We start from the raw sequence: 13,476 nt of genomic DNA, 5'->3' as shown, positions 1-13,476 counted from the left end.
CAAACCATTTTATTACATAGGGCAGTTTATTGAACTTGCAAATGTGTTAGGTGTCGTTATGCATGACCTTAGTTTTTCTACACTCACAAAACCATAAAATTTTGAACATTTATAATAATTTGCTGTTTCAACATTCAAAGCTGTAAACTGTTATAGCTACATTTTGTTAAAAACACATTATTTACATTAATTGTAATACACAAAAGTACTATATTTGGCATACTTACAACAATCTCGTCATATAATTTACAATTTCTCAAGTACTGATTAATGTGAATATTTAATTCCCAAAATTCACAACAGATCAAAAAGTAAATTAACCATACAAAATTGATACATACAAACAATATTGAAGTTAATTTCCCAAAAAAATAAAATAAAATGGTGCACGGAATTTTCAGAGTGATCGATATTTTATGCTAGAATTTGCTCTTTTATACAAAACTGTGTCAGATCCGCTTGTCGCTGAACTCTCACTTCATTGCCTAAACATGGTTGAACTGGGCAACTACTTATAGTGCAGTCAACTGACATCCATCTTTTAAATGGAACAGAAAGTAAATTTTATAATCAGCTGTACAAATATTTCACTATACAACAATTAGTTTGAAAATGTTTCTTCAAAAGGAGTCTCCAACTGAGTGTCAGCCCTCATACTTTGCTGACAGGCAAGAGAATGGCAGCTAGACATGAAATTCTTCTCTATTTTAATTACTGTTTTGTCAAATATTGTCCTTAATAACAGTACTGGTCATAATACAGGTGATAAAATCTCTTTTGTGCTTGTCTAAAGTTACCTCTGATCAACAGACTACGGATTAATCAGGATTTTTGGGCGTCAACTTAAAATCAGGTTCAGAATTGTTTCTCTCTTGACATCAGCCTCAATAAAGTCTGTCTCTGTCAGTGTGTTTCCAAGTGTCTTGTTTCCAGGCTCCAGTTGTAAAAAGTTCTAGGATTCTTTACAGCATACTGTACATTTTCCTTTGGCACAATACTTGGTAATCCCCCTAACGATCTGTTGTCATGTACATCATGCAGGAGGGACAGGGTGTGTTCACAACCGCCACTCTGACAAATTCCAGGTCGATGAAAATAGCTGAGCTCCGAAACATTCAGCAGCAGCCGCATTAACCGGTGTTTTTGGTGTAGGTTTATGATTTCAGCTCTAAGGGGGAATCATTCTTAACTGCAGACTTGTGGGAAACATGAGAGGCTGGTTTTGACAACTTCTAGGGAGGAAAAAGATGCAGAGTGGTTTATGGCAAATTCCCGCTGAAAACCTCTTTTAGTTCTCTGATCTACTTAAACCTACATTTGGGAAAATGAGACACAAAACTGCTGTTACCACTGCGGTGAAATTACCTTTATCGTGCTTTGTATATCAATGAGCAGAAATGTCATAAGAGGGTCAGTAATTACTTCTATCGGAGTGTTAAAATGCAGGCATAAGCACAACTTAGAAATGTAAAAATTCAACTGTAATGTATTTTTTTTAGCACAGATTCAAGGTGCTAAGATCTTTTCTTTTTTTTTCTTTCAAATTGACATTCTATTGCCAGTGTGGACGTGACTATGAGAACACACCCTTGTCTACTACACTTCACTGAAATGCATACGCGAGACCTCTAGCACCTTTTTAGCCATACAGTATACAAAAGTACAGAGTACTTAAAAAAAACGTGCAAGACTCACGGCTAAAAGACTCTGTTTCCAATACTTAAGGCAAAAACACTTCTCATATATACCAATATACATATATTGGGATTATTACATCTATCAAAACTGTCTTTTTTTTTTTTTTAGAAGTTCTGGTAAACATGTTATGAGATTGACCATGGTGATCTATGGTACATACTAGAGCTAAAAGTGCGGAATGACAAAGTCAATGCAATGCCCTCTTGTAAATACAAAAAGAGACTTGCAGAGTTTGACAGTCTCTCCAGTTTTTGACTGCCTGTCAAACTGTAGGTCTGTGTCTTTCATTGGACTATTGGTCAGGAGAGCCAAACTGAACTTAAAAAAAAGCAAGTGAGTGCCCAGTAGAAAAGTGCAAAATGCGCCAGTGTGTTTTTTCCATTCCATACTACCAGCCCAGACCCTCGCTCTATATCCATAGCCCAGAACCAGCACCTATAGCTGGGAGACCTTCCTGGGCAGAGGCCTGGGTCTGGGGACTCGGGGGTCAGAGGTTGCGTCCAGCTTCATGCTGCCTGTGCGGAGCTGATGAGGCTTGGGCGGCAGGGCCGGAGGGTCCGTCTGGGGCGGGATTGACAGACTGTGGGGCAGCGGCACAGGTCTGCGAGGGTTGTTCCTCTCATACACACTGTAGGGGGGTGGCGTCTTGTTCTCTCTGCGGATTGGCTCGTCTGAGCTGCTGGAGACGGAGTTTGGCATGGTGGCGGGTGGGGGCAGGGGGTGGGTAGGGTGGTCACCTGCAGGCAACTCGGTGCCTGAGGCTTCCGAGACGCTGCAGCGACTGAGGGAGGAGATGCCACTACTGTAGCTGCCGGAGAGGACGGGGGAGTTTGACACCAGACCGGCAGACTGGCACTCGGTGGGCGAAGGAGTGAAAGGTGGCGCCGTGGTCTAGAGAGAGAGAGAGAAAGAACAAGGGAGTCTCAGTTACCTCTTTTATGCTGTCTTGTTCACATCTAATCTGCTTTTTGCCAGACTGCCCAAGCGGGGCCAGCCAAGAATAATGAGTGTTTCTAATTGACTGAGTGAGTGACCCCAGCCGGGTAATGAACTTGAACTGTAGCTGGCAAGGTAAGTGGACACACAAGAGGAAAGTTGTAATTTCATCTAGTTTATCATTTGGTGTGCCTGTTTGCTTGTACAGATGTGGATGTATTCAGGTATAGATGACAGAATTTACAGCTTATTCAGCAGCAGTTTCACCTCGTCTGTATTATGGTTCACTGTCTTGAAATAATGTTGTTTATTTGTCAGTAGTTGTTGAAGGCCGAGGCAAGCCAAAGAAAACAGCCTTATTTCAGTACAAATTAAAAAGAGCTTTGAAAACTCCCAGTCCACCAGTCAGGAGAAGACTTGGCATTCTATAGACACTCTTTTAGCTAAAAAAAAAAAAAAAAAAGGCAACAACGCTTTACATCTTGATCTTTGTAAAAGGCAATTATAATTGTCATATTCATAGTCGGACATGATTTTCAGCATTTTTTTTTCATGCCGAAAATCTAGGGATTCAGTAATGGTAAGCATTTGTGACCACGCTGTGCACATCACATCCACTATTCTGCCATCTCGAACACTTGTGCTGACACAGCCGAATATAAACAATAAATACTTAATAAAAGAGTCAGTCAACAGACTGAGAGGGCCAGGTTTTTCCACTTCATCACCTGGTCCTGTGCACCGAGACGAAAAAACACAATATGCCATGCTTCCCCGCCTCAAGAACCCAATCGCTCATCAAAATGTTTTTTTTTTTTTTCTGAGCAATTGCATGCCACTGCCGTTGTATCTGCTCACACTTAATTGGAGCTAGTGAAGAGTACAATTGATCAGTAAGGTTGTATCACACATGCTGCAGGAGGGAATGCACAAACAGGAATCTAATCATCAATCACAGGTAACCATTTGAACTGCATGGTTTGGGAAATGTTTTCACATTTGTAGCTGGCATGTTGAGAATCAGTATATTTATCAGAATGCTGACAAGCAGATGTAAACTCCTGACCTACTTTTCCAGAAAGAGGCTACTATGACCAAATATCATCTTGACCTGCAGAGAAAAATAATGGTGCACCACCGTTATACTGGCAGTGTGTTTTCTGCAGGTTCACATCTGTCCTGGGGTTTGTGGCTGTAGTAATGGGCCCCTGGCTGCACTGAGTGGTGTGTGTGTGTGTGTGTGTGTGTGTGTGTGTGTGTGTGTGTGTGTGTGTGTATGCCAGGTAATGGAGCCTGCTGGAGGTCTATAGAGGACTTGTCCCTGGCTGTGCTGTGATGGGCAGCTTAGCGCTTCGCTCCAGGCCTTTGCTCTTGCCTGAGCACACACACAAACAAACACACACACCAACGTGATTGACAGGGCACGCTGAGTGCTGAGCTGTCACTCATGTATCAGTTTGCACACACACACACACACACACACACACACACACACACACACACACACACACACACACACACACACACACACACACACACACTCACTCTTCTCTCTCTCTTTCTCTGTCTCTCTTTCGCTCTCTCATAGACAAGCCCTACACACACACACACACACACACACACACACACACACACACACACACACACTTGGTACTTGTCACATGTAAAAAGACTTTGCACCTATTGACTTTGCCTTTTTTGCTTGTGTCCAGCTAACGAAGCACATACTGATAGCTGTTTGCAGGAGAAAAGCTTTGGTTCATCAAACAGATTTTTCAAAACAACTTTTGCACCCTCATTAAATGCTCATTTGCTGTTTTGTTTGTTCACCTTTTCTAGACCTACTTTGCATACGCAGGATGGTATTAACTACTAAGAGGCTCATTAACAATAAATCAGAGCTTGCAGGCGATGGGAGAGAAATCAATTTATCTGTAGGTGAACATAAAAACAGTTGAGGTGATGGATATTTAAAATGTGTTTTAACACTTCTCTGTCGACACATCTTTTTTTTTCTTTTTTCCCCCAGCTCCACTAGCACTCATGTTTCCTACTGTGCATTGTATATCTACTGTATGTCTTTGATTATACTAATAAATGGCATAAATCAAAAACAAAAAATTTAAATAAGGACTCTGGGACATGAATTTTCAAAAATTTCATGTTCCAAACCCCAGAGTTCATTACCATTAAGCCACAAACCCTCATTTAAAGGTATGTCCTATAGTCCCTGGGATGAAAAAAATACATTTGGTTGGTCTTAAGTATTAAATTATGGAAATGTCAAACTTGAATGCTGGCATATAGATTCAGAGTGGTGAGATTAAAACATAAAACAGTCAAAGACGGCAACCTCCACCATGCTGCACCTTGACCTAGATACTCCAAAAGCAGCTCTTTCATGAGGTTTCATCTGTCCATTAGTTTTGAGCTATCATGCTAACAGACAAGCAAACAAACAGATGACAATGGAGGCAAAGACACAACCTCTATCTATTTTTGGTAATAAGCACTCTTTTTTGTTTTAGCATCATAACAGTTTCAAGTTAATTAGTGAAATTATAACACAGCGAGAGGCATTCTGATGGCTGCCGATGGGGGGTAACTACCAGTATTTCCAATAATGACGCTCCGACTGTATTTTCTGCAGATGTATCACTTCGTCTTGTTTACCTTTAACATCTATGCTGACACAGAGAAGCAGCTGACCTATCAAACTGGAGCAGCTGACACAGAGAGAAACAGATGGAATATTTTTCTTTGTGGATTCATTTTCTCAGCAGCTACTCATAAAATAAAATCAATTTAAAAAATTAAAGACAAAACTGTGGTATAATCACAATAATAAAGCTGAAGTCATGCTCTACTATTCTATACTGACACTTTAATTATTCCTCATTTTGATTTGTGGTATTTTTTTTTATTTTATTTTGCTTGTTTTGTTGTGATTTTATTGAATGCATAAGACTACTGTTACATACAAAAATACTATTAATACGGCTATGTGGACATCATAAATTGATATGAAAGTTGATAGAGGGTGAAATTTGAAAGATGGGATATAAATATTGCTTCTTGTTTGATGAAAGGAATACATTCCTTATACGTTCATGTTCATGTTTTTTACTCGGGTTCGGCTGAGAAGCCCTGGGGGTCACTTTGAAAAAAAAAGGTAACCTATCAGTTATTTTAAGCTTCAATTAACTTCATAGACAAAAACATCTTGTGAAGCCAAATGATTTAAACTGATTTTTCATTTTTTAGGTTGATGTTTTTGGTAGAGTGTGAAATGAAAACAGCAGGCAGCAGCTGCTTCTATCTGGTGTATGATAAGGAACTCTAAACAATGCCCTCTAGCCAGTCATTTGGGTCCTGCTGCAAAACGCCCTGGTGTAGAGTAAGACTGCATTTTCAGCAGTGCTAGCAGCTCCAGTGAACTATGATGCAAGGCACTCCGGCCATGAGTTGACACAGTGTAGGAGAGAGACCCTGGAGCTGTTCAGTAGGGCTGTTAGCAGTGCAGGACAAAGGCCTGAGGATGCCACTGAGCAAGGTCAGTCTGACTCAGAGAGAGAGAGAGGGAGAGAGAAAGAGAGAGAGAGACCAAGTAGACAAAACCTCTGACCGGCCAACTGACTGCCAGACAGAGAAACTAATTGACAGGAACAAAACCAACCTTCTGCGGCGATCTGGAAGTGGGAACAGGTGACTGCGACCTCATGTTCTTAGCTGAAGAACCTACTGACAACCAGATGAGAGAGAGACACGGAAAGACAGAGAAAAAGAGAAGAAAAGAGGGCAAATTCAAATTAAAGGGCCATTTTCTACCAGTCACCAGAATGACACAGCATGAGTCATGCAAACATACACACATAGAGCTGAGAGAGGCCAGTAGCTTAAAGCATCAATGAATCAAATAAGCAGTGATGTGCTGCAGGTCCTTTAGGCTGCCTTAAGCTGTTTCTACATCCAACAGCTGTTTCTGCTCTATGCAGCGAGGGCAAAAAAACACCCAATCTGCTTATTATGCTGCCGGGCAGTGCAATACATCAGAAAGCACTGGGGAATAAGTCAACTCTGTAGCATCTGTAAATAAATGAATAACTAAAACTGAGTTTAGGGTCGATGTTGGAGAAAACTGTTGCTGAAATGTATGACATGCATTTCTCAAGGGGAGTGAAAAACAATATCCAGGAATTGAGTGGAATTTCAATGGGATTGACTTCAGCCCCCAAAAAAGTCCAAAGACGTTTACACACTTGTTCTAAAACATCACCTACAAGAAAATATCAGCATTTGAAGCAAGTTAGTACAGGGTGCAGTGGTGGTACCATTGTTTAGGTGGATGTTAACAAGACAAGAAAGGCAGGACAAAAAGATAGAGGCTGAGAACTGCAGACAGGAGAAAAAAATAGTAGGATAGGTGGAGAAAGCACCAGGTGTCAAAAGTCCGGATGGAAAATTAGTGCCATTCGTCAGCAGTAGGCTCGTTGTGACCGGCCAGTTTACCTGAATATGGTGGCCTAGGAGGGACAGGGGGGCATAGCAATTTGCCAACAGAGTCAGAGAAGTACGGAGCGCCCTCTTTGACACTGTCTAGGCTCCAGCTACTGGGCGTAGGTCTCACTTTGATACAGCACACAGACAGATCACACGTCAATACAGTTCATCAGGTTACACAAGACAACATGGAGAACACAGTGATCACGATGGCATCATCCACATGATAACTGACAACATGGAGAAACATCCTATCAGCATTTTTTATTAACATTTTTAAAGGAAAATTCCACCCTACCATTAACAATGTTTAAAAACAGGGTGTAATTCTGTTTTTTGGCTGGAATTTTCCTTTAATAGATACTGCCCTACAATGCCAAGCTGCAATAACTTCTTTTATCTCTCGTCTAACAGTAAAAGGTTGAGACTAGAATTTAGAGTTCATACAGTGTCAACAAAAAGTATAGTATTAAATTTCACTTAACTATATAACATAGCATATATTGTAGGCTATCTACTTAAATACCAATATCTTTGGTGTCAGAGTCATTTGCCTTTTGGCTTTTGAGGGCAGTATCAATCAGGATGCTTCATTCTTAAAGGAACAGTTCACCCAAAACATCTATCTGCCCCCGATGAGCATGAGTTAGATGCAGATAAATGTGGTTTGCCAATGTTCTTTGTAAAGAAATACTTCCCAAAGAAACTCTTTGTCTCTTTGAGTTTTTCACATGTAAATTTTTAGCAGTTTGAGCTTCACTGAAGAATACCTATCCAGCCCCGCTGTAATGGGGTGAAGGGAGACAGGTGACCCTTTTCGATTCAGAACCGCAGATGGATTGGTACTTTCCTTAACCTAGGACCTGCCAGAACCCGTGAAGTTCAGGGGCTGCCTTTTGTTTCCTTTTCCACTGTATGGAAAGCCAACCGTAAAGGACAGGGGGTGCTTCAGGCTTAATCTTTTTTGTAGTGTTACTTTATTTTTCCCCACTGTTTGGCAGTGCACTGGATATCCTGCTCTCCCAAAAGCAGCGTTTGTTTTTCCATTTGTAACCACTCTGATGTTACCGGTATGTTGCTTGTTAAACTGCACACAGAAGGAGTTTAGGATCGATTCTTGATTTTCCCCAAATACTGATCAGGACATGCACCCATTAGTAAAACCTGCAGTTCGCACTTTTTTTGCCATTTGTGTCATTGATGTAACTTGGACCAGTCAGACAGCCCTGCTTGCTCCTCTTAAAAGTTCCTGAAACTGAGATTTTAGGATCGGCTCTTGAGCAGGGACAAAATCAGGTTCCTAAATCATGAACTAAATCAGGTTCTGGGAACTTAAACTGAAACTTTGTCACTGCCAATGGAAATGTTTTCAGAACCCATGAAATAGCCTTCACGGTGCGGCATGCCTAAGTGAGTTCTTGCAGTTGAAAAGGGCCAAGGGAAGACCGCATTAGACTGGAAACCCCGTCAAATCACCTTGAAACTACCTGGAATGACAGACTGCACGAGGGGCAAGTGGGAAAGCATCCTTTTTTGTATTCTGAGTGAAGTGTTCCTTTAATGATCTGTCGGCAAAACTCAAGTGAAGTCAATATGTATTATCCAACACAGGGAAAGTTGTTTGCAACCCAGTATAAAAAAAACATGCGACATAACAACATACACAAATAATGTATGCAAGACACAAGGACAACTGTGCAAATACAATACAGAGCTTCAACACGGCGAATGTTAAAGTCTACGGTAAATGTGCATATGTAAGAAAGAGACGCAATGTTAACTGAACGTAAAAAAAGTTAAGTCGCAGTCAGGTCGGGTGACAAAAACATCTGTAAGGCCGCAGTAGCTTTGAGTGGCAAACTGCTGTCTGATGAGCACTTTATTCCAAAGACCGCAACGTATGACACTATTTGTAAAGATGCTATGCAGTAATTAGAGGTTTACCACAGGAGCTCTGACAGGCTGCATCTTTATACAGTGTAATCACAGGTTCTCTGTGAAATCTAACACCCATCTTTATGGTGACATGCACACGGTGTCAAGCTGCTATACTGCAATGCCATTCAGCTATCTTTATCTCACTGCATTATTTAAAGTTCACACGTAAATCACACTGAAAACTTCGCGAGCTGAAAGTGTGTGAGAATCTCAGGGAAACTAACACATCCAAACTACTTCCTCTTTACTTTAAGGTGTCTCTTTATGCGTTTCTATCATTTGCCTCCCTAATCGTGCTCAAGCTGTTCTGCAATCCCCTCAACTGTTTTGTGGCACTTCTGCTCGTGCGCAGTCCTCCGTCATTTGTTGTCGATGACGCAATCACAGAATTAACCGGACCAACTTTAAGCAACTTTTCCCCAATTACGAAACAGTTGCAATAGTGCACTACAAACATAGTACAATTTATTTAAAAAATTTATTTGAGTGCCTGTAATGATGTAAATTAGGTAAGGATAGAAAAATTGTACTGTGAAAAATTTACACAAAGGCCTGAGGCTACCCCTTCTTGGTAAAAGAGATATTGCTATGGTTTGTTTTGATTTGTAGTATATATTATTTTGCTTGTTTTGTTGTGATTTGATGACTTTATCCTATGCATAAGTTTTTTTGGTTGTTTGGTTAAAGATCAAAATAAAATGCTATTAATACTTTTTACAACTATGTGTACATCACATATCCATACCATATGTACCGCAAAGGTTGGTAAAGGATGAAATTTGAAAGGTGGGATATAAATATCTTGTATATTTCATCTTGTTTTATGGAAGGAAATTACATTCCGCGTGTTCATTTTACACTGTCTGAGCTTTGCAAGGATGAAGCAATCAAATGGTTCCGTTCCTTTGGTTTCTGTTTTTTTTTTTTTTTTTTTTTTTTTTAATTAGACATGTGGGGTCAGCTTTCAGTCTCAATTCGCCAGCATATTTTTACCATAAAATGCAAAAATATGCATCCCCTCTGGCCTGCGCAAAGCAAAAATGACAACTCAGGAGAGGAAAAGAGCACAACTAATAGATATGCATTCATACATATGAATGTCACACACGTCCATCAGCACTGCAGGAATACTACCTGCCGTTTTATTACTCTTCCTGGGTGAAGGAAGATGAAAAGCTCTAATCTAGACTGTCTGGTTAGGAAGCAGAGAAATATGCAGCTGACTCTGTGAATGTGTGTGTGTGTGTATGTGTGTGTGTGTGACTGTGTGTGTGTGTGTGTGTGGTGTCCTGAGGAGGCTGTGCTCCCCGAAGCAGCTGTGTGAAGACAGATGCCTCCAGACACTCAGTGGTCAAGCTGTCACACACACTCTATGTGCGGACAGATGACCGCCACCATGGCCTCATAGGTACGCGCGGCACTCTAGGACAATGGCATGAGCACCAGTGAATAACACTCAGGCTTTGTTGAGACTGCAAGCAATTCTGATTTGTTTCTCAAATCTGATCATTAGGACAGACTGTCCAAAGTTATTTGCAAGTGATCAGGTTGGATTTGTGTGTCCAGGCACTGTAAATATCTGAATGGGTTGCTGCGGTAACGGCGTAGGTGTGTGCACGTACGGAGACTGAGGCAAAACAAAACAGCTGCAGAAAGGGAATGTGCAAGCATTATCTGTGTCTTCATGCCATTCATTTATCAAGTCACGGTGCAGAATTCCTCCGAATCGGCAGACATTGGCAGTGACGGATAAGCAGCAATGTCTTGCACCACAGCAGCGGCCGGCTCTCCGGTTTTTCATTTCTGGTGCTCCGGACGTGTTGCCACCATCATGTGTCATGCTGCAACTGACATTAAGGACAGTGTGAAAACTGTTTTGATTGGCCACAGCGGTAAGACTGTGCCGCATCTGCATCGCGTCATTTAAATCGCATTTTAAACCACAAGCAAATATGGCTTAAATCTCATTTGCAAATGCATTTGAAATGCTGGATATTTTTTTTTTATTTCACTTCTTTTGTATGTTTTTAAAGCACAAGTTCGAGACAACTCATATTGCTTCACTCGCACTCTTTTTCAAGCAGTGTTTGTTATTGATATGAAGAGCAGGCTGTTGTGGGTGTTTATGTCAATTTTTATTTCAATAGTTTGTACATTTTGTAATAACTTGTAATAATGAGTAACCTTGCTCACAGTCCTCTTTTTTTTATTCACTGCGTTACCATATGAGCTTAAGACTCATGAAATCATTTTACATTCTTGTTTATTTGTTTTTTTATTCATATACGGTTAAGGATTACATGGCGTTGGTTGGCACTGATGGTCAGTAATTTGCTTGGCCTGAGAAAATCTCCCTTTTTTCCCCAGCATAATGTTGATAGGTATTTAAATTGATGTCAGCCATTACTGACGTTATTACCCTATTTGAAAATGATTCCAGCTGAAAGTCAAGCGTATATTCTGAGGGTTTCTGAGGGTGTCGAGTGGGCAAGTCCAGTGTGTCTTGAGGAGGAGGCTGTGAAAGACTTTTAAAAGGTGGCATGTTACCTTTGTCTGGTGCTGAGAGGTTGGGGTCGCTCCTTGGTAGGGTGGTATCACCTATCTGATGAGGAGGGGCTCGCTGCACAGAGAACAAGGAGCTCAAATTACTGTTAAGTACTAATACAATATGACGGTGGGTACTCTGAGTCAGCCACAGAAGGCTGTCTATACATGATTTTCAAATAAAAATAAAAGCTCTAATCACTAAGATTTAAAGTGAAATTGAACATGACTTTTTTCCATTTGTTAGCTAATTTTCCATGTCAAAATGTTCATTTTCAACAATAAATGCCAAATATGTCACTAAATTTTATTTGTTTTGTGTATTTTTTTTAATTGAATTCACATTACTATCATTATATTATCAAGTGTAGCTCAACCAGTAGGCATGAGCAAAAATTTAAACCAATAAAAACATCACATTTTTGAACAAACACACCCTTCTGCTCAAATCTCCCACTTGTGAAAGATGCCCCTCTATGTTAAGCCCCACCCCAGCAACCTGTTCCAACAGCAAACACATCAAACTGAGGAAGCAAGGGACTCTAAAAATGCTGTTTCACTGTGACTTTACAGGACATAACATAAGCGAAGGGCATAACCTAAAAATATACAGGATAAGCATTGCTCATGTGTGTGTATGTGTGTGTGTATGTGTGTGTGTGTGCTAACCTGTGCAGGGTCCAGGGGATTAGGGAAGATGGCACTAACTGGTCTCTCTCGTGGAGACAGACAGGCGTTTTCTCTGGAATGCTTGTGTTTGTCGGCCATCTGGGGCGAACCTGGGGGCAGACAGCGAGAAGTGTTACAGCGGTTACACACATACGTATAGATGTGCCTGAGCGCCCCTGTATGCAGACACGGGCACGCTCACATAGAAACACACACAGGCACAGACACACACGGGAACAAATAGCGGCAAGGTGTTAGACTATTACCCGCAAACACTGGCAATCAGGAAAGGCCAATCTCTCTTTCTCCCTCCAAGCCCATTCACCATTTTTTCTGCCTCACTAGTTCCACAACATGATAAATGGCCTGGTCAATTGCACTGCTGTCGCAAGAGAGACAGACACAGACACACACACACACACACACACACAAACCAAACCCTGACAACACATGTACAATATGGCTGCACATGCCTACAGACAAAAAAAGAAATTAAAAAAAAATAAAAAATACTGTTACACACATACACAAACATGCATACAGACCCACATGCATTAATGTGGGCATGTGTGGGCACAAACACACCCTCACACGCTTGTTCAAACCTTGTCTCCATTTACACAAACGGCTTCTAACTCCCCTCATCTGACACCGGCTATAGATCCCGATCCATTAGTGAGTGCAATAGCTTTGGGATGGCTATCATATGAGCATGAGATACCCATCGGTGCGTCTCACTCAGATAAGACCGCCTCGGCAATAACTCTCTGCAGTCTTTATGGGTAGACAGAGGCCATTTTTATAAGGGCACTGCCTGCTGCAAGCACACTGCCAAAGGGGAGTGTATACGCTTCCATAAACGTCTTCATATATTCTTACTTTTATGATGTGGATCGGGCAGAAACAAACTGGCACATCAGAGTGCGGCGAGATAACAGGGCGGACAGAAAGGGCATTAGGTATTCACTCTCCGACGTGGTGGAGGCTGGTAAAGCCTAGGCTGGGCTGGATTTAAGATTGTCTTGAGGGCTAAGAGGCCCACTCCACATAGCTGTAATCATATCTTGTTCTCTTGCTCTCTCTTCCTCTCAACAGCATTTGTCTTCCCTTCTCCATCCGTTCCATTTTTCATCTCGGCTCATTTTGTATTCTCTCTTTTTTTCCCCCCACTCTCTCAGACCTCCCGTTCGA

The 13,476-nt window shown here is 41.3% G+C and overlaps 1 protein-coding gene across 3 annotated transcripts in view; it reads right to left on the bottom strand.

Moving 5' to 3' along the window:
* Positions 1–1,489: 1,489 nt before the first annotated feature.
* dock4b (dedicator of cytokinesis 4b) overlaps positions 1,490–13,476 on the bottom strand; it is a 133,258-nt gene continuing 121,271 nt past the window's right edge. For 2 of the 3 annotated variants that reach the window (XM_030045868.1, XM_030045869.1), the window contains 5 exons: positions 12,286–12,395; positions 11,620–11,692; positions 7,144–7,260; positions 6,311–6,375; positions 1,490–2,589 (listed from right to left, as the gene is read on the bottom strand). In XM_030045868.1, coding sequence (XP_029901728.1) covers positions 2,134–2,589; positions 6,311–6,375; positions 7,144–7,260; positions 11,620–11,692; positions 12,286–12,395 — 821 coding nt within the window. In that variant the 3' untranslated portion in view covers positions 1,490–2,133. The remainder of the gene's footprint in view (positions 2,590–6,310; positions 6,376–7,143; positions 7,261–11,619; positions 11,693–12,285; positions 12,396–13,476) is intronic. The other variant, XM_030045870.1, reaches the window with a different exon arrangement.

The sequence above is a fragment of the Myripristis murdjan genome, chromosome 23 (assembly GCF_902150065.1).
Source record: "Myripristis murdjan chromosome 23, fMyrMur1.1, whole genome shotgun sequence".
NCBI classification, from domain to species: Eukaryota; Metazoa; Chordata; class Actinopteri; order Holocentriformes; family Holocentridae; genus Myripristis; species Myripristis murdjan.
This window is presented reverse-complemented; position numbering and strand designations above follow the sequence as displayed.